General features: G+C 34.0%; 1 protein-coding gene and 1 long non-coding RNA gene across 24 annotated transcripts; both read left to right on the top strand.

The window, feature by feature from the left end:
* Positions 1 to 5,607: 5,607 nt before the first annotated feature.
* LOC147506260 (uncharacterized) lies at positions 5,608 to 12,921 on the top strand. 14 transcript variants are annotated; one of them, XM_086558491.1, is made up of 11 exons: positions 5,823 to 5,958; positions 6,897 to 6,999; positions 7,194 to 7,301; positions 7,642 to 7,727; positions 7,828 to 7,923; positions 8,835 to 9,831; positions 11,122 to 11,221; positions 11,326 to 11,400; positions 12,078 to 12,155; positions 12,260 to 12,424; positions 12,533 to 12,921. In XM_086558491.1, the coding sequence occupies exons 6-7, from the start codon at positions 9,502 to 9,504 to the stop codon at positions 11,164 to 11,166; spliced, it is 375 nt and encodes a 124-aa protein (XP_086414617.1). In that variant the 5' UTR covers positions 5,823 to 5,958; positions 6,897 to 6,999; positions 7,194 to 7,301; positions 7,642 to 7,727; positions 7,828 to 7,923; positions 8,835 to 9,501; the 3' UTR covers positions 11,167 to 11,221; positions 11,326 to 11,400; positions 12,078 to 12,155; positions 12,260 to 12,424; positions 12,533 to 12,921. The 14 variants fall into 14 exon arrangements, with proteins under 14 accessions (XP_086414620.1, XP_086414617.1, XP_086414616.1 ...); XM_086558494.1 differs by adding an exon at positions 5,608 to 5,724 and having other exon boundaries at positions 5,845 to 5,958; positions 11,122 to 12,155; XM_086558490.1 differs by having other exon boundaries at positions 11,122 to 11,400.
* Positions 12,922 to 13,924: 1,003 nt separating this feature from the next.
* Positions 13,925 to 20,835, top strand: LOC147506261 (uncharacterized). Of its 10 annotated transcripts, XR_015193672.1 has the most exons (13): positions 13,926 to 14,457; positions 14,549 to 14,656; positions 14,742 to 15,241; positions 15,344 to 15,410; positions 15,899 to 16,240; positions 16,396 to 16,455; positions 16,849 to 17,063; positions 17,226 to 17,332; positions 17,438 to 17,535; positions 18,909 to 18,968; positions 19,065 to 19,145; positions 20,047 to 20,120; positions 20,491 to 20,835. It is a non-coding gene; the product is annotated as an uncharacterized LOC147506261 (long non-coding RNA). The 10 variants fall into 10 exon arrangements; XR_015193679.1 differs by lacking the exon at positions 20,491 to 20,835 and having other exon boundaries at positions 13,925 to 14,457; positions 17,438 to 17,602; positions 20,047 to 20,346; XR_015193675.1 differs by lacking the exon at positions 20,047 to 20,120 and having other exon boundaries at positions 20,491 to 20,834.
* The last annotated feature ends 4,903 nt before the right edge of the window (positions 20,836 to 25,738 follow it).

Genomic DNA, 25,738 nt, shown 5'->3' on the forward strand with positions numbered 1-25,738 from the left:
CCTTTATGTGCTGTTGGTAGGAACCAACAGTATCTTGTGCACAAGAACGAAGAGTTACTAGACTCTTATAATGTTGGAATGTATGTTACTAAAGATGGGACAACGATCAATCTCAAATTCAATAATAAGGATCAACCACCGCAGGAGTCATTGGAAACCTCATCCAGCAGTGGTCGATCGAGTTATAATGAGTCAGATGAATATTCGGCTCATAATTCATCTGGAGCACCTAGCCCCGCAGAATCTCAAGCTTCATCTGAAGGAACTACCAAGGCAGAATCTCAAGCTTCATCTGAAGGAACTACCAACGCAGAATCTGAAGCTTCTAATTAATGAAACTCCTCATGTTTCTCCTACTAGGGAATGAAAAGCCATAATAGGTGACAATAAGTTAAAGAATAGGGCGACTTGTTCTACAATATAATCCGAATCAAGGATTGAACTAACGAATATGTAAAAGCTAATATGTAAAAGCTTTCTATCCTATATATCAATTATCATATTATTATTATTATCTTATTATTATTAATTCTAGCAATGTGATTTCTTTTTCTTTCTATAATTCAAATTAAATATGTTGGAATTAATTTGTTGGAAAAATAATAGTACTCCTTAGATATGTATTATAGCTATACCCTCTTGGCTCTATTTTTTGAGCCTTCACAAAGTCTCCAATATTTGCTAAACACTTAGGCTAATTAAAAAAAAAATATGAGACTTTTAAGGAAAATTCTGACAAATAAAGAATTGACACTAAGGAAAATCATACAAATAAGAGATTGACAGCTTTTTATTGGACATTTATTATCTTTTTCTTGGATTAGTTTAGCTTCTAGGTTTATGACTCATTATTTGGTCTTGGTGCGGAATGGAATGACCAAGACATTGATAGGGCAACTAAATTTAGTACATGTGTATGAACCCTACAATATGGGTTGTATAAGAAATTTGTATTTTATGTTAGATTTACCTTACAGTTTTTATAGGCTCATTTTGGGCCCAAGCTAGATGCATAGATGGGTTGCTATTGAGTTGACTCCAAATCCAACCTATCACATGGAAGTTTTAACCGTCCACCCGAGTTTCATCTCAGCTTTTGATGTAATTTGAGCTAAAGCCTAAAAGCCAAAATAAAGCTCGATTTCATCCAACATAGTATGAAACACATTAATATCACACTTAAACATAGGTTGGTAACTTGATATAGATCTAGAGAAATCAATAACAAAATCCGTCTGCCCAAAACAACCAAGTGATAAAACTTATGTACGTAAATTATGTACATAAATTATGCAAGCTTTGAGGGGCTTCAACCACTTGGTGGATGGTTATACTTAATAGATAATGGTAAAATTTATATTGCGTAGCAACTGAGTTGAACTAACTTCAAAGAATAATTAACGGAAAATTAGAAACTAGATGAAACTGCATCAAATGAATATTTAAGAAAAATTAACGGAAAATCGGAAAAAAAAAATATAAAAATGCACCGAACATCAAATTAACCTCAAAGAATAATTAATAAGAAATCGAAAACTGGATGCAAATGCAATGAACTATCCTCAAAGAATAATTAACGGAAAATCAGAAACATGATGCAATTGCATCGAACTAACATCAATGAATAATTAACGCGAAATCGAAAACTGGATTGAAATACATCGAACTAACCTCATAGAATAAATAACGGGAAATCATAAACTGGATACAAATGCATTGACTTAACCTTAAAGAATACTCAACAGGAAATAAGAAACTAGGTGCAATTGCATTGAACTAACCTCGAAGAATAACGAAAAATCTAAAATTGGATAACTGTTAATCGGAAACTGGATGTATTTTACGAAAAATCGAAAAATTGATGCAAATGCATTAAACTAATCTCAAAGAGTAATTAACTGAAAATCGAAAACTGGGAGCAACTGCATTGAACTAATCTTGAAGAATAATTAACGGAAAATTGGAAAGTGGATGAAACTTCATTGAACCAAACTCATTGAATAATTAATGGAAAATCAGAAACTTGATACAAATGTATTTAACTAATATCAAATAATAATTAATGATAAATCAGAAATTGGATGCAACTGCATTGAATTGAACTCACTTAAAAGAATAATTAATGGGAAATCAGAAACTAGATGCAAATGCATCATACTTAACTTATAGAATAATTATTGAGAAATTGGAAATTTGATGCAAATTCATTGAACTAGCCTCAAATAATAATATTTAATAGGAAACCGGAAACTGGTTGAAAATATATTGAGCTAACTTCAAAAAATAATTAACGGAAAATCGGAAAATGGATGCAACTGTATTAAACAAACCTCAAGAAATAATTAAAGACAAATTAGAAACAGGATGCAACTGCATTGAACTCACTACAAAGAATAATTAACGGGAAATAGGAAACTGGATGCAACTGTATTAAACAAACCTAAAAAAATAATTAACGACAAATCGGAAATAGGATGGAACTGCATTGAACTCACTACAAAGAATAATTAATGGGAAATTGAAAAGTGGATGCAAATGCATCAAACTAAACTTATAGAATAATTAATTAACGAAAATCGGCAACTGGATGCAACTGTACTAAACAAACATAAAAAAATAATTAACAGAAAATCGAAAACATGATGAAAATGCATTGAACTAACCTTAAATTATAATAAATGGGAAATCAGAAACTTGATGCAACTGTATCGAACTAACGGAAAATCATAAACTAGATGCAATTGCGTTGAATTAACCTTAAAGAATATTTAACCGTAAATCGGAAATTGGAAGAAAGTGCATCAAAATAATAATTAACAGAAAATCGAAAAGTTGATGCAAATACATTGAACTAACCTAAAAAAAAGAATAATTTAATGGGAAATCAAAAATTGGGTGCAAATGCATTAAACTGACCTCGAAGAACAAGTAACGAAATATCAAACACTGGATGCAATTGTATTGAACTACCCTCAAATAATAATAAACAACGGGAAATCGGAAACTGGACGCAACTGCATAGAACTAACCTCAAAGAATAGTTAATGGGAAATCGGAAATTGTATGCAAATGCATCAAATTAACTTCAAAAAATATTTAATGGGAAATCGGAAACTGAAAGCAAATGTGTCCAACTAACTAACCTCAAAAAATATCTAACGGTAAATCAGAAACTGCATGCAAATGCATTGAAATAATCTCAAATAGAATAATTTAATGGGAAATAAAAAATTGGGTGCAAATGCATTGAACTGACCTCGAAGAACAAGTAACAAAATATCGAAAACTGGATGCAAATGCATTGAACTACCCTCAAATAATAATTAACCGGAAATTGAAAGTTGTATGCAAATGTATCGAACTAATCTCAAAGAATATTTAACGAGAAATCGGAAACTGGAAGCAAATGTATCCAACTAACTAACCTAAAAAAACAGCTAACGGGAAATAAAAAACTGCATGCAAATGCATTGAACTAACCTCAAAGAATAATTAACGAAAAATCGAAAACTGGATGCAACTGCATTGAACTCATCTCAAATAATAATTAATAAGAAATCGGAAAGTGGATACAACTCAATTGAACTAACCTCAAAGAATAATTAACAGAAAATAGGAAGCTGAATGCAAATGCGTTGAACTAACGTCAAAAAATAGTTAACGGGAAATCAGAAACTAGATGCAAATACATTGAACTAACATCAAAACGTAGCTGTATTATATGTAGTAAAAATGTCTCAACAAGTGTAGTTTTGCAAATGATGTTTATCATATCTCTTTTTGTATGATTGAGAATGTTATTCAAGTAACGTAGCTTTAATATGATCTTCGCCTCATTGGGCATTATCGCAAATTAAAACTTCAATCAAACTTCTATTATTAAGCAACAAAAAGAAGTTGAAGGGTATTGAACTAATCTCAAATAGAATAATTTAATGGGAAATAAAAAATTGGGTGCAAATACATTGAACTGACCTCGAAGAACAAGTAACAAAATATCGAAAACTGGATGCAAATGCATTGAACTACCCTCAAATAATAATTAACCGGAAATTGAAAGTTGTATGCAAATGTATCGAACTAATCTCAAAGAATATTTAATGAGAAATCGGAAACTGGAAGCAAATGTATCCAACTAATTAACTAACCTAAAAAAAATAGCTAACGGGAAATATAAAACTGCATGCAAATGCATTGAACTAACCTCAAATAATAATTAACGGAAAATCGGAAACTGGATGCAATTGCATTGAACTCATCTCAAATTATAATTAATGAGAAATCAGAAAGTGGATACAACTCCATTGAACTAACCTCAAAGAATAATTAACAAAAAATAGGAAACTGGATGCAAATGCGTTGAACTAACGTCAAAGAATAGTTAACGGGAAATTAGAAACTAGATGCAAATACATTGAACTAACATCAAAATGTAGCTGTATTATATGTCGTGAAAATGTCTCAACAAATATAATTTTGCAAATGATGTTTATCATATCTCTTTTTGTATGATTGGGAATGTTATTCAACTAACGTAGCTTCAATATGATCTTCGCCTCATTGGGCATTATCGCAAATTAAAACTTCAATCAAACTTCCATTATTAAACAACAAAAAAAAGTTGAAGGGTATTATCAAGAGTGTATTCTTTCTTTTTATGGAGAGTGACTTTTATGGAGAGTGACGTTTTCACGTTGCAAGAAATTTGGATGACTGATCAATATAATATCCACATCTCATAGTTCTGTATAGTTGCTAATAATTTTCTAAATAATTTAATGTAGCATCACCCGTTCGTAGGACGGGTTCGGAAGCTAGTACATACTAATGGATATTGCTTTGAAGCCAACATGAAAGCTCTAGTGTTTAAATACATGAATAATGGATCTTTTCATAGAGTTTTATACGAAAACCACCTTAATTAATTTACAGTGGGAAAAGTTGTATGAGATTGCAACTGAGACAGCAAAAACGCTCTCTTATTTGCACGAGAGCTGCCATAAGGTAATAATTCACTATGATGTAAAGGCTGGTAACGTGCTACTTGACTCAGATCATTCCCCTAAAGTTGCAGATTTCGGATTGGCTAAGGTTTCAAAAAGAGATCTTTATATATCAAAGACCATGAATACTGAGTAGTTGAGAATGCTCCCAGGCACCCACGTCAGCCCCCCTTTTTTCTCTAAGACTGACACATCAGATTTTGCGATAATTCGGCAGAAAAAAAGGAATTCTACGCCCTTTTTTTGCCGATTTCAATTGTTCGTTGTTCAAAATAGCTAAAAACCTCTTTCCATACTCTACAAAACATTTCGAACTCTACCAAAAAAAATTCATCTATTCAAACCCTCAAAATAACAAAAGAGAAAGCATCTGCTCGATAAAAAACATCAACAGTGATTGATAAAGACGATGATGAAAAGTCTCATGTAGAAAACTGCATAGAGAGTAAAGCCATTGTTAAAATGGTGCCTTAATTAGATTCAACCAGGTTTTTTCTCTTTGTTTTTTGTTTATCTATTTTTTTTTTCAGTACCTCCTGTTTAGTTTTATTGTTTGTATTGGTTTTTATGATTTCTTTCTCTTCCTCTTATTTGTCAAAAAAAAAAAAAAAAAAAAAGAGTACGTTATAAAGAATTAATTAGTCAATTGGATATTCGGGAGCCAAAACCCCTTTAAGTTAATGCGATTAAGGCTATATAGTGATGAATATGAGTCTGATAGGTAGCTTATACTACACTACCACGTACCTTTGTTATGATGTAGTTTGTTTTGGTTTTTGTGGTTTTTGAATAGCAGCTTTTATAGAAATTTCATCTACTGAACCTATTTTGTTTGGTACAGGGCGCAAGGAAATAATTCTCCTGACCAGATTTCTGAGAGAGAGGGCGCCACATACCAGCATGCAAATTAGAGCTTTGGTTATCACTACCAAACATCCCATAAAAGGAGTAGGAGGTAAGTATTACTTCTTATTCTCATTCCTTTTCCCACCCACTCCACCTCTTTATTTCCTCTTTAGCTGCCATCCAATACCAAAACCCAACACATCAATCGAAACTCTCTCACAAAAGAATAGCAATCAACAATAACACAAAACCCAACCTTCGTCAAACACTTAAAAAAAAAACCAATCTCAATCGTAAATACCCTCTGCAAAAAGCTTTACCTCTTCTTATTGTTTATCTAGGAGGTTGGTGGTTGCTTTGTGATTCTCTTTGAAATAGCATAGATTGTGTATTGTTAATTATGTTTTTATTGCACGGTTATTATTTCCTTTAATTGCATTGCATTTTTGTCTTTTGTGATGAAACACCAGCCTTGAGCCTACAATATGTATTTAAGATCTTAAAAGTTTAGGGTCATTAATTGATAGATAAATATGAGGAGGAACAAGATTAGCTAAGGTGCAACAAGAGCACCCATAGGAGGAGTTACTATACATTTATAGTGGTCCGTTTCTCATGTCTCGACCTGATTAATCTAAATTAAAATCAGATTATATTTTAAGTTTGGGTTTCTTTTACATGTTCTAAGATGTGTGCCCTTGGTTTGCTAATGGATAATGGTCATATGAAAGTGATTGGGGGGCCACTTATCATATCTTATAAGAATGAATAACTACCAAGAAAAGAAGGATTAGAAGTCTAGAGTTGTTCACACAGTGTGGATGAAACTCCTCACTGTGTGAACCAAACTAATTCGAGGTAAGAATATATTCAATTAAAAAAGGATGTGATTTGCGCAGCAGATTTTATCTGGTACTCAGTGTGGATGGAACTCCTCAAAGGTCTAAATGGGTTCCTAAAATGCCTTGAGAATCATGCTTAAAACCACTATTGTTAAGCATACAATTGTGTCAATCTTAATTTTGGTATTATATTTTCACTTTTCAGGTACTTAATTATTAGATTGAGGAGGGAGCTATAATGGCTAGAAACTTGAACCTACATAGGAAAATGGCAACTCGATGTTAGTCATAGATGTTTCACTGACATGGTAAGCACTATATTCTAATACATTTTTTTTTTTTCTTTAAACTTTTTCGTCTGTGTATCACAAATGCATTGTTTAATCTCTTTACTCTTTGGGGATTCCATGGTTTGTAACATTTAGTTTCATGCTTAAAAACACTATTGCTAAGCATACAATTGTGTCAACCTTAATTTTGGTATTATATTTTCACTTTTCAGGTACTTAATTATTAGATTGAGGAGGGAGACTATAATGGCTAGAAACTTGAACTAACCTACATAGGAAAATGGCAACTCGATGTTAGTCATAGATGTTTCATTGACATGGTAAGCACTATATTCTAATACATTTTTTTTTCTTTAACTTTTTCGTCTGTGTATCACAAATGCATTATTTAATCTCTTTACACCTTGGGGATTCAATGGTTTGTAACATTTAGTTTATGTTCAAATTTTGTCATTATCCACAAGAATAAGTCATTTTAAGCTCCTAATCTTATGCTATTTGTCCTGAACCCCTATCTAGCTCACAAAATAGAACGGATGCATGTTAACATAGTCTGGGCAAGTCTATAACATGTCTAGCAGTAAAAATTAAATTTAGTTTTTACGATTTCTAAATTTTGTAAAAACTAAATTTTGTTGATTTTATTTGTTTGTATTGTAGAGGTAGTAAAGTGTGGGACGTCTACTTGGATTAATGAGTGTTGCTTGGAGCTTCAAAAGAAGAAGAAAGATGTTTCCAAAACCAAGGTAGTAAACCATTTATGATTTATTGACTTAACTGCTACAATTTTATATCAGTTCCTACGTATCGTATTCTAAATCCCACCTTTCTCTTCTTCCTACCAAGCCAGACTTCATAATTATTTCTTCTTGACTTTATGGAGCTCCAAACGACTATGCTTGAAGATGTAGAAAAGAGTGCAAGAGACGTTTTGTTCGCAAGGTAATTCTATTTTTTTTTTATCTAATCCATATGAGTTTATACATAATATTTCGTTAATATTGAAATTGGACAATTTAATATTGAAATTTTAACTTTTGATTGCTATTAGTGATTCAGTTTATTAATTTAATGAGTCTACTTCACACTTGATCTATTGTTTTTGTACTTCTAAGACAGTAGCAACTTAATGTATATTGAATTTAGTTATGCGGTAACTTGAATACAGTGAGACGTATCAAAGTAATCTACGTTACTGTTTATCTTATCAACAAATTTTTGCTGATTAGTAATACAAAACTAACATTCAGTAAAGTAAATGTTGATTTTCGCATCATTGGGATACTGTGTGGTGAGAAGGTTGAGAAACAGAGAACTCACGGCTGAACAAACAGTTTTGCTCCAAGAGCATCCCAAATAGGCTAGATCATGTAATTCCTTTATTGAATCTGATATGTATATCATATTCTGCTAGAATGTAGCTTCACTCGGTCACTATGATATGGTATACAACCCCTTGGAATTTTAAACTTGATTCTTATAATAACATGCTGGTGAGAGAATGGATTTCCCTGTGGTATAGGCCACCAAAAGATTGGCCTATAGACACAGATTTGGACTAACTTCTGCATATATCTCTATTGGAACATTTGGTTAGAAAGGTGTAGAGTGCTCCATACAAAGTCTAAAGTCTAAACCCAATTGGGTTCATCTGTCTATCCTCATCAAAACCTTCATGAGCACACACAACATAAATGAGGAGGTTCATAATCATGCACCTGAAACATCAGAGAGGTGGAAACAGCCAACATCATGCAACTTCAAACTCAATATTGATGCAAGCTACTGACCAAAAGATAATTGTGTTGCAATAGGATATGTACTAAGAGATGCAAATGGTACTTTTATTGCAGCAGGAACTGACAAAGGCAAAGGACGGACAACAGAAGAAGCAAAATGCCAAGGAGCACTCAAAGGAATACAATGGTGTCGGAAATTCTGCTCAGTAGACGTCGAAATTGATGCTCAACAAATAAACAGTTTTTTGGAAGGGAAGGAAGGTAGCATCTCATGGTCTTTAAGAAGACTGGTGGATGCCTTAGATTATATTCAAGCTTTTGATTACTTTTGTATTAACTATTAAGTGGATCCACAGATTTGCAAACACCCCAACGTTCTGAGTGGATTACCCTACCACCAAGTTGGTTGTTGAATGCCTTGGAGGGGGATAAACCATCTTTACATCCTCTACTTTCTAATATCTAATATTTATAGTATGTTGACTACCGAAAAAGATAGGGAAAGCTTATTGGAATGTATATTATAGGTGAGCATTAAACTATCAATGTAACATGCCCGGTTATGAAATAAAACATAGATGGTCTTTCTCATGTGTCGTTGTTTATGATTTATAGTATGATTCATAAATTATGGCTACATACTTATTGCGTGCTCTTTGAATAACATGCCTTCAATTCACATGTGGCAAACAACATATCTGCATCCTCAGTTGCAATGCTTTAACAACAACCAGTTCCTCAATTGTATCCACAAGTTCATGTCTCTCATTTTCCAAATTTCATGCCGTACCGTCAGTTCCTCTCTCCAGTTTATATGCCACCTATGGGTGTGCCTGGGTATTCTAACAATCATGCTTATCCTCATCCTTCGAATGGTAACGGCTACTTGTTGATGCCAGGAGGTAGTTCACAACTTGCCCCAGGTGGCCTCAAGTATGGAGCATCACAATATAAGCCAATTCCTGCAGGCACTCTAACAGGGTTTGGAAGTTATTCTAATCCGGCTGGATACACTCTTAATGCCCAGGGAACTGTTGGAGGTGCTACTGGTCTTGATGATTCAACAAGAATGAAGTACAAAGATGGCAATATATATGTTCCAAACCCACAGGTAAAACATTTTGTTCTACTTTCTTTTCCTCATTTTTCAAAAGCGTATATAGATATCAAAGTAGGGAAAGAGAAGTTTGATGGACTGCAGTTAATTGTGTTATGATGATCATGGACTTCTCTAGTCGACATTAGCCCACATATCTTTTTACGTGTTTAGGACATTTAGTAGCTGAGATTGCAAAGTTACTGAACTTGTAGAAACTCATTTTAGTGTATATAAATTTCTTATTAGGTCTAATATAAAAGATATAAGTTTCTTTATCTCACACCTTTTCTGCTTTGCAATTGAAATGGATAATACACAAGGCCCCACTCACCACTCATTGCATTCATTCCAGGCGATGAACTCACACAGGTTTTCTTGCATTTGTGACTTGCAATCCTTAGCTAGATAATTGTTTCTTATTTACGAAATGTTTTTCATATCATGTTCAAACCTTCATTTTGCTTTTAAATAACCAAAATTTTGTATTGAAAGAAAAAAAAAATGACAAATTGAAAGTGAACAATGTGTTTGTTAATGGTTTAGCATGCAACTTAGATCATATAACACCATACAAATATATGCATGTCTCCTGATCCTGAGGTAATTAATAATATCTTTTAAAATATGGCGTTCATATCATTGGTGAACCAAACATTTAAAATTATATGGGTAATTGTTTAGTGAAGAAAGGGTAGGATTAGACAATCACCCCCATGTAGCTGGTATCCGTAAGCCGAGTTCTTAATTACCTTAACTTAATTTGTCTGATTTTGGTAAGATTTTTTGGAGCAATTGTTCTTTTGATTTTGGTTCTTCTCTTTGATCTTCATTACGAGTTATCATATCATTATCTATTCTACTTATATAAGAGGCTTGATGAGCCGCCGTTCGTGCCCTTCGTTTGCAATTTTGTCATTTTTTGTTTCCTGAAATTTCCGGCATAGTTTTTCTACACGTGTTCGTGTTATTTCTCTCCATCTTAAAAAAACAACTGCTCAACTTCCATCGCCTCTTCCTTCACCTAAAAGAAAAAGAAAAACACTCTTCACCCATCAAAGAAATGAATTGCCATAATCCATTTTACAAATACTATTTATTAGAAATTGAAGGTTGCCTCTTGACCCCATCAAAGAAACGAATTACCTTCAAGGTTAGTAATAAACTTTGAAAAAAAAATGGGCATTTTGAAGTAAGTTTAGCTTTGGGTGTAGTGCATAATGGATTGATTTAGTACATAATGACTGATGCGTAGGCAGCATAGTAGACTTTGAATGATTGAATTTGTTACACGCTTTGTCTCAGGTGCTAGCAGAAGAGGGAAAAGCCAAGGCTCTTGCCCTTTGGTGAGATTGACAAAGCTTCTGCAGAGAGGCAGAGAAGAATTACAATTTTGCGTGTTATTGTAATGCATATATGTTTTGTAGAAGCATAAATTTTCTTCAGTGGTGCTAATACATTGTTTTGGAAATATATCTCACTTTCTAAAATTTTATGGTGCTTTTGCAGTCCCATGTGAAGTATGAGACTGTTAACCGACACTATGAGCATGTTGATTATGCAAGACACACAGACTATGTTAAAGTGATCCTGATTCTTTCTCTTTTTCTTCTTTTGATATGTATCTATCTTCTTATTTAAACACATCATGCATCCCAAGACATGCAAAACATGTTATGTTCACCAATTTAGCTTCCATTTCTTGAAAAGGATTAGTATCTCTTTTTAAGTCATTGATACCCGATAAATAACTTCATATCTGAAAAAAGTCAAAAGACAACTTCGATCAACACATGCATTCTCCAAATAGTCATGCGGTTTATGCCGATATCGACCACCGACCGTTGTGCATATTGTCTTTCATTTGTGTTCCTCTGGGTCCTTATTCCTTTAGTTAAGTCTTCTGAACCTATTGTTGCATAATTTAATTAACCCACTCCAGGCCCCCAACAGAAGTCTTTAATTCATACACTTCATATAATTGCTCGCGCCTTGCAAGATTCAACTGGTTTCTCTTAACATTGTCATTGTGTTGCATGTTGCTATATCATGCACTTCGAACTTTATAAGCGTTTGAAATTAATATCTGAATTCTTTTGTGTTATGTTCACCATGTTTTCTAGCTCATTCATATACAACAATATCAAGGATGTAGGTATGCAACATATGAATTGCCAACATCAATTGCATAGGTTTGCTTTCTTATGTAGATGGATATGCATAAACGTTAACACTTTCTAATCTACTTTATCGTGCTGCAGGAATCTCAATAGCAAGTTATTATCTGGAAGAGTCCTAGCTGTGCTTGGAGGAAGACTTCTTCATACAGCTAGCTTCAAGTATGCTACATTGACTCTTTAAAAGCCTATAATTAACTCTGAATTAAATGATTTGCAGATAAGAATACTTATTGTGGGCATATATACCTTTACTACTAATGCAGGTCTTTATGGTATACCTGGACTACCTATATGTGGTCCACATCTTTCCACTGCTGCTTAGAGAGGCATTGCATTCGGAGTGTTTTTTGCGCTTTTGCTAATTGTTATTGGCTTTGTATGTTGGTGGAAGCAGAGGCAGAATATTCTAAGTTCACAAAGGATATCAAGTAAGAGCATGCATAATTCAGAGGCTAATTGAGATGTACAAGTATGGGACCATGCATTTTTTTTTCCGTTCACACGAACTCATAGATTGCCTACTTTTCTCTTTGCAGCAAGAGATGCTCCATATGCCAAAGCTAGGACACATTTGTTCGTCATGTCAAGAATACACTCAACTTGCTACTAAGAATGGAGCTACCTTCCTATCTTGATTGGAGAGCTTCGTTCCAAGTACATCAATTTAGTTTTTGTATCCAACGCCAACTTAGATCATAAAACGTGGAGTTGATACAAAATGTTAAATGTCTGTCGTGAAGTCAGTTATGACTCAAGTTATGTACCGGTCCTATTTTTTGCATCAGTTGAATTGGTTTTGTTTGGTTTAATTTTCAATCTATATGTGTCAGATAAAAACACTGCTATATATAGTTTTGGACTTATTTGACTATTCAATGAGCTCTTTGTATCAAATACATAAGTTAATGTAATTCTCCATTTCAATGCTTTGATTGTGAATAATTTTGATGTGTATACCTTAACATTGTATAAATGCAAGAACTATCTACAAATGGAACTTCTTCAATTATCTTTAATGTAATCATTCATATAAATCTCTTCTTGCTTTGACAACTATGACATTTTGTCACTATCTACAATTGAATACTTCAACAAAGAACTTGCCAGACAGAAGGAACTTCAATGTCTCTAACTTTACTTACTCTGTATATGTAAATGATATTAGTCTTTTCTTAGGCGTTCTTTTGTGACTTCTGTCTCTGCACTCTATCTCAATAGCTTTGTACACGATTTTATTTTTTCGCTTTACTGTTTAGTCTATAATGAACACAGACGAACCTGTACATCTATACATTAACTATTGTATACATCAACTATTCAATAAGATTTCCACATGTATTCACGTGCAAAGGAGTGAACAACACTCACCCCACTCTATATTTGACTCTCACGGTTTATATATCTGTATTTCGTTGCATTGAATTAAAATCTTAAAAATGCATTTATCTATGACCCGAATGATTTCAAATGCTATTTTTCATTACTTGAAACTAATTATACGCATTGATGTCGGAAATCATGTGAAATGATTGTTTTTTACTATTGGTCAGTGGTCATGGTTTATACTAGCATTTGTAAACCCTTTGTTGTCTCCATTAAAATCTTAATCGCTCTCACTCTTCGATAATCAATTTATCAGCTAATCTATTGAAAAGCTAAGGATTCATTCACATTGGCTTATGAGGAGGAAGGTCGGCCAATACTCTGCCAATGGTAGGTAATGCAACTAATGGCAGGTAACGGTAGGTAATGCTGTATTGTAGTTGTTAATAGTATGATAAAAGTAAAAACTGTTCATTGTGAACTATCAATGTAGCAGGTTCGGCTGCAGGCGGACTAATTGGCTAGTATATTATAGCTCTCCCCTTCTTAATTGAGGAAATGTTGCTAGAGTGTCCACGCGGCCAGACTAATTACGATAAATCGGGAGGAAAAAACTGCGAAAACTAAAAAGAGTCCCATGAAATTAAAACGAAAACCCCATAACCTCTTTCTTCTCCGCTCACACATTCAAAACCCCAAAACCTTATCAGATTTTAAAAAAATCGCATCTGCTCATTCTCGATGATCGCCAGGAGAGTTTCAATATTCTATGACCCTTTGTTAATTTTCTCCTTGCTTTTTATTCCCGTGATATATTCTTAGCTGTGTTTATACTTCAACTTATTTAAAACATTCATCTTCGTGTAGATTGGACCTGATATATCATGGGGAAAACATACTCGAGTTGTAATGGATGTTAGATGTGGAGTGGCGAGCTTTGGAGAATTTCTCTTTGAGAAAAACGTGCTTACTATGTCACTTGCGCCAAAGGATGAACATGAAGCCCAAGTACAATTTGCACTTGAAAGGGGAATTCCAACTATATCAGCTGTTATGGGCACTAAGATATTACCCTTCCCTGCCAGGGTATTTGATGCTGTTCATTGTGCGCGTTGTAGGGTCCCCTAGCACATTGAAGGTATTGCAAGCTGACAAGCCGTTGGGATATAATAAATATATGATGAAAGATTTTTCCTTCTAACAACTTATTGGGAAATTACAATCTGCAGGTGGTAAGTTTCTTTTAGAACTAAATCATTTGTTGCGACTTGGTGGTTACTTTGTATGGTATGCTACTCCAATTTACCAAAAACAACAAGATATTGAAATCTGGAGAGGTAGATATCTTCGTTACCTTTTTACTTGAGAGAGAAAAGGTAAGCCAATTTTAACTAATCCGGTTTCTGTCAAAATTGATTCCAGAAATATCTAGACTCACAAAGAGCATGTGCTGGGAAGTAGTGGTGATTAAGAAGGATAAAGTGAATCGTGTAGGAGTAACAAAATATAGGAATCAGTTTGAGATCTTCCCAGCCAATCACATTGATACATTGTGATGGTTACACTATAGGTAGTTTGGAACTTACATTTTGGCGATGGTGTCAAGTTGGACCATGGTCTTGATGGGGTTTTTGTATTCTCAAAGACTGCAAGAGGCTGCTTGGAATGGAGAGGGTCTTAATTTTGAGCAGTGGTTTTCGTGGTTAAAAGTTTTGTAATCTTTACATCAGTGGACGGTGTAGACATGATTTGACGAAAGGATCGAGATTTGGAAGAATAAATAGAGTCCAAGTTTGATTAGTCTGATCCACCATCTCGACAGCATTGAAGGAACAAGAGGAACAGAATAATCGAAGCTATCATTCTCTCTTTAGATTGAGTTCTCTCATTGCAACAAATTCCACCCAATCAATTCAATCGAGGTAAAAAAAATGAATTTTCTCTTTATAACATTGTTATTCTTTTACCTTTTTGATGTTTAGTGCAAACTCCATCTCAACTAATTTGCTATATGATGTGGCAAGTTCTTCCCCTTTCGACAATGAGTTCATCAGGTTCAATATCATTGGTTCAATGAGAGAACTTCATCAGGTAGAAAATTCATTTTTAAGCTGGTCCATGTTAATTATAGTGTATTCTACTAATATATATATATATATATATATATATATATATATATATATATATATATATATATATATATATATATAACTTTTTAAGGCTGAGTCCAATGGCTCCCTATCCCTTTAAAAGTAGAGCTAAAGTCAACAGATTTTACTCTCTATCATTAATTTCCTCTTTATATATACAAATGATTCTACTCTCTATCTCTATATATAGAGAGTAAAATCCTTTGTATATATACATAGAAAAATAATGATAGAGAGTAAAATATATTGACTTTAGCTCTATTTTATTGACTTTAGCTCTACTTTATTGACTTTAACACTACTTTTAAAGGGATAGGGAGCCATTGGACTTTAACACTACTTTAACACTACTTTAGCGTTTAATGCATGAGTTTGGCGTTGATCATTTTGGCTATCTATACACCTCAAGCTATGTCGCGTAACCTCTAGGAACTATCTATGGAAGATAGGCATGAGCAATGGATGACCAATTATAGACAAGTCTACAAGGACTCTGTTGAGAAAGAGATGCGCTTCCAGATATTCAAAATCAACGTCGAGTACATTGATACTTTTAACAAAGTTGGTGATCAAACCTATGTGCTAAGTGTCAATGCTTTGCTGACCAAACCAATGAAGAGTTTGTAGCATCTCGAAATAGATACAAGAAGTCCTCTGAAGAACGAAAGTTGGAGACATCTTTCAAGTACGAAAATATTACAGCAGTTCCATCTAGCATGGATTGGAGAAAGAAAGGAGTTGTTACACCAATCAAGGACCAAGGCCAATGTGGTAAGTGAAACATACACTTCTAAGTTCTAATAAGCTATATACTAATATGAGTTGCTCTTGGTTTTTGGCATATCTAGGTTATTAAAAAGACACCACCGTACCATTTTGCTGTTTGCTAATAAATTTTTTTTATATGAAAATACACAAAAATTCAGGAAGTTGTTGGGCATTCTCTACTGTAGCTTCTATGGAAGGTATAACCCAACTCACAATAGGTACATGGATATCTTGACCATGGTTGTGGAGCCAAGTTTACCATTAATTGGTATTATTTCATTGATTGATTGTTCAAGCCATGGGTTTTTAATTCTAACATGTTTTAATTGAGTGTTTGTATATTTTTTTTATTAAAAAGGAAGAAAAAATATCATATATATCCAATTTTAATGAAATTGAACAGACCCTATTTATATATAGCGACAGCTTCTTACAGGCTCAATTGAATGGGAATAATGATTTTTTTGTTTCTTGATTTATTCTTTAACTATTTTCATTTATTTTTTTGATTTATTTGTGAGAATCCCTCTTGAGGTTATGTGGAAAACTTTTGGAATTAGTAGGTGTTAACTTGACGGATCTTTATTTTATTTTTTTTGTTATGGATACAGATAGTTTGATTTATCATTTGTTTAGGAGGATGCGTAGTGGTTTCTAGAGTCAATGTGGGAAGAAGAAATCTATTGAAAAATCTGCAAATGAGTTGAACTAGGAACTGGATAACTATCCCGCTGAAGTCGTTAACACTTCCTATTGTGTTGGTATATGTACGGAGAATGCACTGATCAAAAGTGGCGGTTGGAGCAGTAATGCTGCTGTCCAGATTGTAAGTGGGTTTTGGGATTGAATTAAGAAGCAGGAACTCAAGTGGTTTCCAGATTTTTTTTTTAAAGATTTTTTTGTCTTTGAAATATATTGTGAAATATTTTTCATGTTTGCTATCTGATTTGTATTTTATTTCTTGCATGGAATGATTCATACTTTACAGGGGTGTCTTCCTGTATAGCACATGTAATCTTTGATCGAGGTACATCAAATTTAGAGATGAACGCCAGCGTGAGGAAGAAGCCTATAACTCCATGATTTGGCTGAAAGGTTAGTTTCTTCAATGGCGGTGTGAAACTGATTGGATTGTTATGTTGTAATGTTCTAGATATTTTACAATTCCAAAGTTTTTGATTGATTAAAATTGCGTTTAAGGTTTGCTGCCGGTCAACTATATTCATTGCAACTATATTCATTGCAAACCAGTTGAGATTTGAAAGTAATCACCTTGGCTCAAGCAGCACAATTTACAGGTTTGGTATTTTTTTCAACAAGCTGAAGCAAGAAACCCAGTAGGAAGATATTGAAATTCAATCAAATGTGAGCTTCCAGCCATGGGTTTCATGGTTTACTTTTATATATCTTCGATTCTCCGATATGGGTATATTTGATTTCTTTATTAGCAATGTTTTCCTATAATCATCTACAAACTATGCTATGGGTGCTTCACTTTTTTTCTTCTTTGTTTATCTTTCTGATATATATTTTGGCAGTGTTTGAGTTGTTCTTTAACACAGGATTGATTTGGACAGATGGTTGGAATTTCATGGCACTTCATTGCAAGCATAGCCATATAAAATGAAAAAAATATCATTTCATGCTAAATATAAGATGTCTTTATGAGTTTTCATATTTGAAACGCTGTTATTTTTTCCAGTGGTGGTATATATGTGACCTTAGTCGTTAGCTCAAGCATAAACCTTTTATTCATTAATTTTATCTTATCGTTCATATGTATATCTTTTCTTTTCACTTCAATTTTTCTAATTATTCAATTTTGTTGTTGTTGTTGTTGTTGTTGTTGTTGTTGTTGTTGTTGAATAAGCTACTTTAGGAGAAAACTTGAGTATCACATTTCTCTTCTTTTATTTGCCTTCAGTCGGGTCATCAAGTGTTCAGATATATATAAACAAACATTACATTTAGTGGGTTGATAGCTTTTTAATCTTCTTAATTGTAAATGAGCTTGATTGGGGGAATTAGTTTAGTCATGTGACATTGGAGTTGTTCGATTTTATCATTTCAAGATTTATAATCGGTTCTAACAAGAAATATATTTTCCCAAATATGCAAGTGGCGGTGTTCATTTTTTCGTCAATTACCTAGGTTTTTCTTTTTCATTTCTTTTTGGTGTATGAAGCCTGACGGGGAAGCATTTATGTATTTTGGCTACAATTTGTCGTACTTAGGTTGGTATGATGGCATTGTTATTGTTAGTAATGGTACATACATTTAATGTATTTTGGCTATAGTTTGTCGTACATATATAGGCTGGTGTGATGGCATTGTTATTGTTAGTAATGATACAAATAATGACGTGGACTAATTTATGCTGAAGTATTCACAGGGAGCCAACTGTAGGGAGATAGTGGTGTATCGGTTTAGGGCATACATAATGTAGCTGGCAGTAGAAATAGCACTAGAAGTGCGGGATTGCCTGGCTTCGTACCCCAATAGGAACAACCATAACCAACCCAAGTATCGTCCTTCTCCTCCCGAACATGGACCGTACCCTCATATTCTCTAACACATCTCAACATGTTATTGCTTTAGAATCTATGATCTTTTCTTTGTTATGTTATTGGTTGTCGCCGAAATGATTTTCAACTATCTTCTGCTGCTGCAGGTAAATTTTATACTTCTCCAAGAGTCAAGAGTCAAGTATATCATTGACACCTATTCTCTGGTTTGTGTTTCAGTTTCTTCTTTACTACTCCAGTATTGTTTTTAGCATATGGCTTCCATGTACTTTTAGTTTAGGTTTGGTTTATGATTTGTTTAGGAACAACTTGATACGTGCTACCAGTTCAGATCGTATGAACCGAAAGCGATTTGGATGAACTGAAAGCTATGTTTATGACAGGTACAATTCATAAATTCCTATTCCTATACTTGCACTCTAAGCCACAAAATAACATAATCTCTTTTATTAATCCTAAGGTTTACAAGCTCACTTTCTAGATCAATTTTTGTACTTAAGGTTATCTATATGTTTGTACTATACGTAAGGTATTAGTATTGTAAAACCCGTTAAACAAGGCCCTATCCACACCGAGCTCTAATTGGAAAGTATAGACACTTATACTTCTGTCATATATTTAATTTTTAGAGAATATCTTTAATCAAGAAGTGGTTAGAATAGGTTACTAGAGAAGCTCCAAGATAACCAGGTCAGTCTTAATGAAATTACAAATGTTTGTCGTATATTATAGATGTTACGATGTTTAAATTTTTAATCTGCTTTGTTGCAAAACTCTACGGGAAGTTAATTTAAAATTTTACATTGTTATATGTATATCTAACATAACTATTTTGGAGCATACTTCATGGGTTATACGCATTCTACCCTCCTTTCATTCTCGGATGCAAACGTTCTCACTATAAATAAAATCCAGGATGGTAAGTTAGGTTAAAACTCTTAGTTTAATACTTTAACCCTGCCATATCTTGATTGAGCTTATAACGCACATTGGGTGGTCAGAGAAATGAACCTCACTCTTAAGTCCCAGACAAATGAAAGGATGAGTACAGTACCACAAGTGGAATTTGGATTTGTATTATTTAGACATGGACTTAACCATAGAAATCGTAGAGTGCGTAGGCCTTTTGACCTCAAGGAGATTATGCTTATTGGGTTTTGAGGTACTTCTCATGAAATCGAGTTAACAAATTATTTGCTCCGCAATAGCCTAGCACTTTTGTGAAAATGACCATCATCTATGAGCATTAACACTACGATTATGATCATGGCTTTTATGATCCAGATGACATGGGAGTATTATCAAAAAAATAGATGGAAGAATGGGTAGCAGAAGATGTTAATCAAAAGAAGAAAATGGTAAAGCAAGTCCATTCACAACTTGGGAACGTACTAGGCCCTGGTTTGCAATTACAGTTTGTGTAGTTTGGATTTACCTGTTTATGTGTTTTTTTTTAAGCTTACAAATATTCGTTAGTTTTGGATATGCTGAACTTATTTGTTTATGTGGCCTGTGAGAGTCTCTTCACTTGCTGTGAAACAAATATTTATTTGGTTTTGATTATGAACCATACCATATTTCATACTGTTGTATTGAGTTCTGCTTGTTTCATAATTATTTAGTTCGTTTCGTATCATGATTCGTGAGGCAACTTTCATCTATCAGTGTTACATCCTGTTTTGCCTATTTATTTGAAAACAATTTGAAATTTGGAAGTTCATCTGTCAGGGCTCTGGCTGAGTTTTCTAAATCTGCTTCTTGAATTGCTCCAAGATAAACGAAGCAAGCATTTATGCATTACCGAGTCAGGAAACTAGATTCGAGGTCAAATGTGCAGCTATGAGGATGATCATGCCATTGGAATCCTTGAGTCAATGCAGAATCAATTCAATACAAAAGCTCGCCTTTTGTTGAAATATTCAACTGTAAAGTAATCTTTAGTTTACACAAAATGCCAAAACGTTCTTTCCATTATCTTCCTAACTAGCACTCTCTTCCCATATCTATACTGCGACATTTCTTAACTGGATGTTTCTTCCAATCCTATTTACTTTGTTCACTAAATGAAATGGAATTTCTAAGTCCCTAAATTAATCACAAACTGGATTGAAATCAGATAAAATTCCTAATGATATTATACTGTTCTTAGGCTGCTTACGAGCCACAAGTGTTGATACTCATACCGGTGGATCATTTTATCAGCTCCTTGGCTTGGATCGGCTATTTGGAGTGACAAAATAAATAATTTTAGAACAAGGAAAAATACTTCATTCTCATTGAAGTTGGTTCCTATTATATGTACTAGATTGATGCATGTTACATAGAAAGATAATATCGTCAATCTCTACTAAAAAAACAGGGGTAAAATAGTCAAAACAAAACCAAGAGATTTAGAGATACATAAAAAAAATTATCACTGTTGCGGGACTGTAGATGAGGGTCACGAATTTTGAAGTAGTTTAGATATACAATTTTTACATGCATTGCAGGACATCTAAAGTACGGAGTTGGAGCTTGGAGGCATTAAACTGAAGAAAACAGGCTTGCCCACACATTTTTTTTTGCCAGGTGCCGACTAGCAAAGTCGGTAAAACCTTTGGTTGATGATACCAGAGGTCTATGGCTTGAACCCACCAGCATCAAAGAGTTACTGATCTCATTTAAAACAGGCTTACCAATAAAAAAAAAACTGAAGAAAGCTACTGCCTTTGATTTAGTTTTTTTTTAATTCACTTTCGTCTTGAGTAGTTGATTTTTTCAAAATGAACAAGTGCATTTTAATATTTTTTCAAAATGAACAAGTGCTGAAGGATGTGTTGCACATGATGGTAATTTGTGGTAGGTGTGAGTGTGATGCCAAATAATATTTTAATTTATGTAAGACTAAATAGGTTAATTAATGTTGTATCTTATTCACCTTAGTTATAATATTACAGAAAAGTGAAAAAGAAAAATGTAATAAGTACACATTTGCTCCTATGCAGCCTAAGATTTGTCAACTATGAATTATATTAATCAGTTGTATGTTCTAATCCAAGTATTTTGTAAGGTTACGTAAAGTTATGAGATTAAAGGCAAATTTGTGTGGTCTTGACTCCTTTCAAAATGTTTTTTCCTTGGATTTACTTTATTATTATATTTATCTTGCTTAGTTGCTATTTCCCCCACTATTTTTAAGTTTTCTTTATTTATATGTAAAAAAAAACACCTATACGGATTTGACCACTTAATATCTATAGTTTTATTTTGTTGGTGATTAAAAGTTTTTTTTTTTATTTTTTATGTGATGGTTTTAGTGGATCATATTAGACTATTGAAATGACTCATCACATGTCATTTCAATGTATTTTTATAAGTTTTTGGTGATCCCAAATAGTTAAAATCATACATAACTACAATATTATAATTTGATAACTAATAGAAGCATTTGTGAATTTGATTTTTATTGCTATTTTTTGTAGAGACACTGCACGAGGATCTACGTACACAGTTGGCTATTATAGATCAGCTTGATTAATCAACGGAAAATCAGAAACTTAATGCAAAACACTCACGAGACGGAAAAATTGGATCAATCCCAAAGCACCAACGGGACAGGAAAACAGAAGCCTGATGCAAAAGAATTGAATCAATCTCAAAGCACCCACCAAACGGGAAATCAGAAGCTTGAATAATACTTACAATGTCTAAGGTTCGAGCTTATTGTATCTAACCAACCAAGAAGGCCCAATGTAACAAAATATCAAGTCTTTTTCATACACATTGTCCATTTGAAGTTTTGGAGCAAGCTAAACCACTAATGTATTTGTTTTCTCATGATTTTACCATGTTTCTTGAAGAACATTATTGTTTGAATTGTACACCCATGAGGTGCTAATTATGGCACAAATTCCAATTGTATCATGACTTTCTTCTAATGGCAAATGTCTCTTATAAAAAATATAAAGATAGAATTTCAAACGGGATCGTTACCAAAAGTCCGACATAGATAGTCTTACTCAGAGAACAAATAATCCAAACTCACAAACTCTCTTTCTAAAAAGTCTGAAAGTGTTGATAGAAAGACTGAAAGACGATTATGATAATAAGCAGGATTAATGCACCATAAGTATGTAAAAACTGTAAATACGCGCTACCGTGTGTAGTAGTGCAACTCAATCTTGAAGGATAAAAGAATTCTAATTTATATTTTAAAATAATATTATTAGATGGTAACCGTTCGTAGGACGGGTTCAAAAACTAGTGTAAGTCATATATCCGTGATTCAATTCAGAGGGACCCGTGGCTTTCCTGCCCCTGAAATGTGGATGCAAATGCTAGTAACCTACAAAAGTGATGTTTACAGCTTTGGCATGTTATTGTTTGAAGGAGAATTTGTGACGGCGAAGATTGGTTTCCTGGATAAGTTTGGGACATGTTTGAGAAGAAACAACTAGACAAACTTATAGAGGGTTGTTGCATTGAGGAGAAGAATAAAGAGAAAGCAAAGACGTTATCTAGTTTGTCTGAAATAATTAATGTTTATGATAAAAGGCCTGATAACATGAGCCTTGTTGTGCAGGTTCTTGAGGGAAACATACAGCTTCGGCCACCTCCTAATCCACAATATCCATAGGTGTTTGTTATTGGCGGACCCGATATTGTTTTGGGCAGACCCCAAAAACTAAAACACTTATTACAAATGTGCCATTGGTCCTAAAAATTGTTTTGTGTTGGGCACCTTCCAAACTAAAGTGAATTTGACTTGTTGCAATCTTTTCAGCCCTTCTCTTCTATTCTCTTCTCTTCCACCATCAAAAACCATAAACCCTTAAACCCTTAAACTAACACTAAACACTAATGGAAGAGCCCAACCCCATTTTAGAACATGAAGATGACGAAGAAAATGTAATGCATCATGACCCCATTCAAGAAGAAAATGTAGAACAAGTTCCAAGTGACCCCATTCAAAAATAAAATGTAGAACAAGTTCAAAGTGAAGAAAATAGAGGAATGGATGATGATGCATTTAATAAGAATAAGGTAAATCTAAATTAAACGTAATTATGCATGTAGTAATTATACATGTAGTAATTATTGATGTGTACAATGATGTGGCTGAAAGAGAAAATTCGAGGCTTAAACGACCCGGTTAGGTCGTTTGTATTACACCAAACGGTCTGGTCACACCGTCTGGACTGAGTCCAAAACGATGTGGCCATGTCGTTTGGCATATGAACTAAAAAAAACTTGCCGGTGTGGCTACACCGTTTGGACTTAGTCCCAAACAGCATGACCACACCATTTGGAAACGGTGTGGCCATGTCGTTTGGGATTTGAACTTGGAAAAAATGACTTGTCTATTTTTTTGCCACCGTTTGGACTAGGTCCAAATAGCATGGCCACACCGTTTGGGCTAGGTCCCAAACGGTGTGGCCATGTCGTTTGGGATTTGAACTTGTAAAAAATGATTTGTCTGTTTTTTTGCCTCTTGAACGGTGTAGCCACACCATTTGGACTAGGTCCCAAACAGTGTAGCCATGTCGTTCATCCTCACAACTCAATCAAACAAGGTACCATTAACATGCTTAACTTTATAGTGTTTTCTTATTCTTTCGTTTGTTTTTTTTTTCTCTCTCTCTCTGAAATCTAACTATTTGCAATATGTATCTATATTATCCATAACAATTTAATTTTGAAAACCTAAAACGTTTCAGTGTATATACTTTTGAGTTTTTGCTCAATGTGAATATTCTCCTTCTCCCGACATTTACTATTTTACAGATATTATGAAGGGATCTTCATCCCTACCAGGTGTTCAATTTCTCTTGCGTAAGATATATAAACTATTTTCAAGGAATACAAGAGTTCAAGGACTTGATCTACCTAAAGAGATAATCTACAACATTTAGAGTAGACTTCTTGCTGAGTGCTTAGTCCGTTGTGCACGTGATACGCAACTTCGCGGCATTACAACAAGCATTACAACAAGTCCATCTTTTGTTGAAACGCACCTTCGTCGAGCTACTCCAGTCATTGCTTTCAGCCATGACCATTCTGTTTGCGAGCTACATGTTAAATTCATTGATAAAACGGCTAAGAAGATCACCAAACGCAACTATTGTTTGGATGGCTTTTACGGTTCCTACAATGGGTTCCTTCTGTTCAGATCACCCAAAGTGTTATATATGTGCAATCCCATCATAGAACAAAATATAGAGATTCCTTATGCTCACATTTGTGGGCTTTTCTTCCACCCAGCCTACATGGAGTACACAGTTTTATCTGTATGTCCCCTGACAGATGGAAACTTCCAGGTTTCTTTACATGGCTTGCTGTCCGATAGACAGAGAGCAGTTAGCACCTTTACTCATCCTCCATCTAATGAAAAAACCCCTATAATCTTAAATGGGAATTTACATTAGATGGTCTACGACAAAGCTTACAAAGAGGCAAATGGTGTTAAGGCAGATTGTTCAAACTCCATTGTGCTATGTAATATAAAATCAAGAGTTTGATGGAGAGTTTTTGATCGAGGGTTTGATGGAGAGTTTCGAAATCGAGGGTTTGTGAATTTGACGAAGGGTGGTATTGGCTATTGCTGGTTTCTCAGTTTGTTGAGTGTTTTGGTTGGGGGTATATGGTTTAGAAGTTGCGCCCAACACAATGGGCAGAGCCCGGCCCAACTCAGGGTTTGCCTAACACAAATTGGGGTATGGCAGTAACAGGACTCCGATCCATATTGTGTTTCTTCAGTGGCTTCAAGTATATACAACTGGATAGATGGTTCCACAAGCATTAGTGGACCGCCCCGTCACCAGTTTCTTTTATTGGCTTTCATTCATCTGATAAGCAATATGATTTCTTTCTAAAAATATGTTTTTGATACTCTAAGGGGGTGTTTAGATCCTATTTATTTATTGTCAAAAAGTGTTTATTAGTGAAAAAATATTTTTTGAAAAAATAAATGTGTTTGGTTTCTGTTTAAAAAATAAAT

The sequence above is a fragment of the Coptis chinensis genome, chromosome 4, assembly GCF_015680905.1.
Source record: "Coptis chinensis isolate HL-2020 chromosome 4, ASM1568090v1, whole genome shotgun sequence".
NCBI lineage: Eukaryota > Viridiplantae > Streptophyta > Magnoliopsida > Ranunculales > Ranunculaceae > Coptis > Coptis chinensis.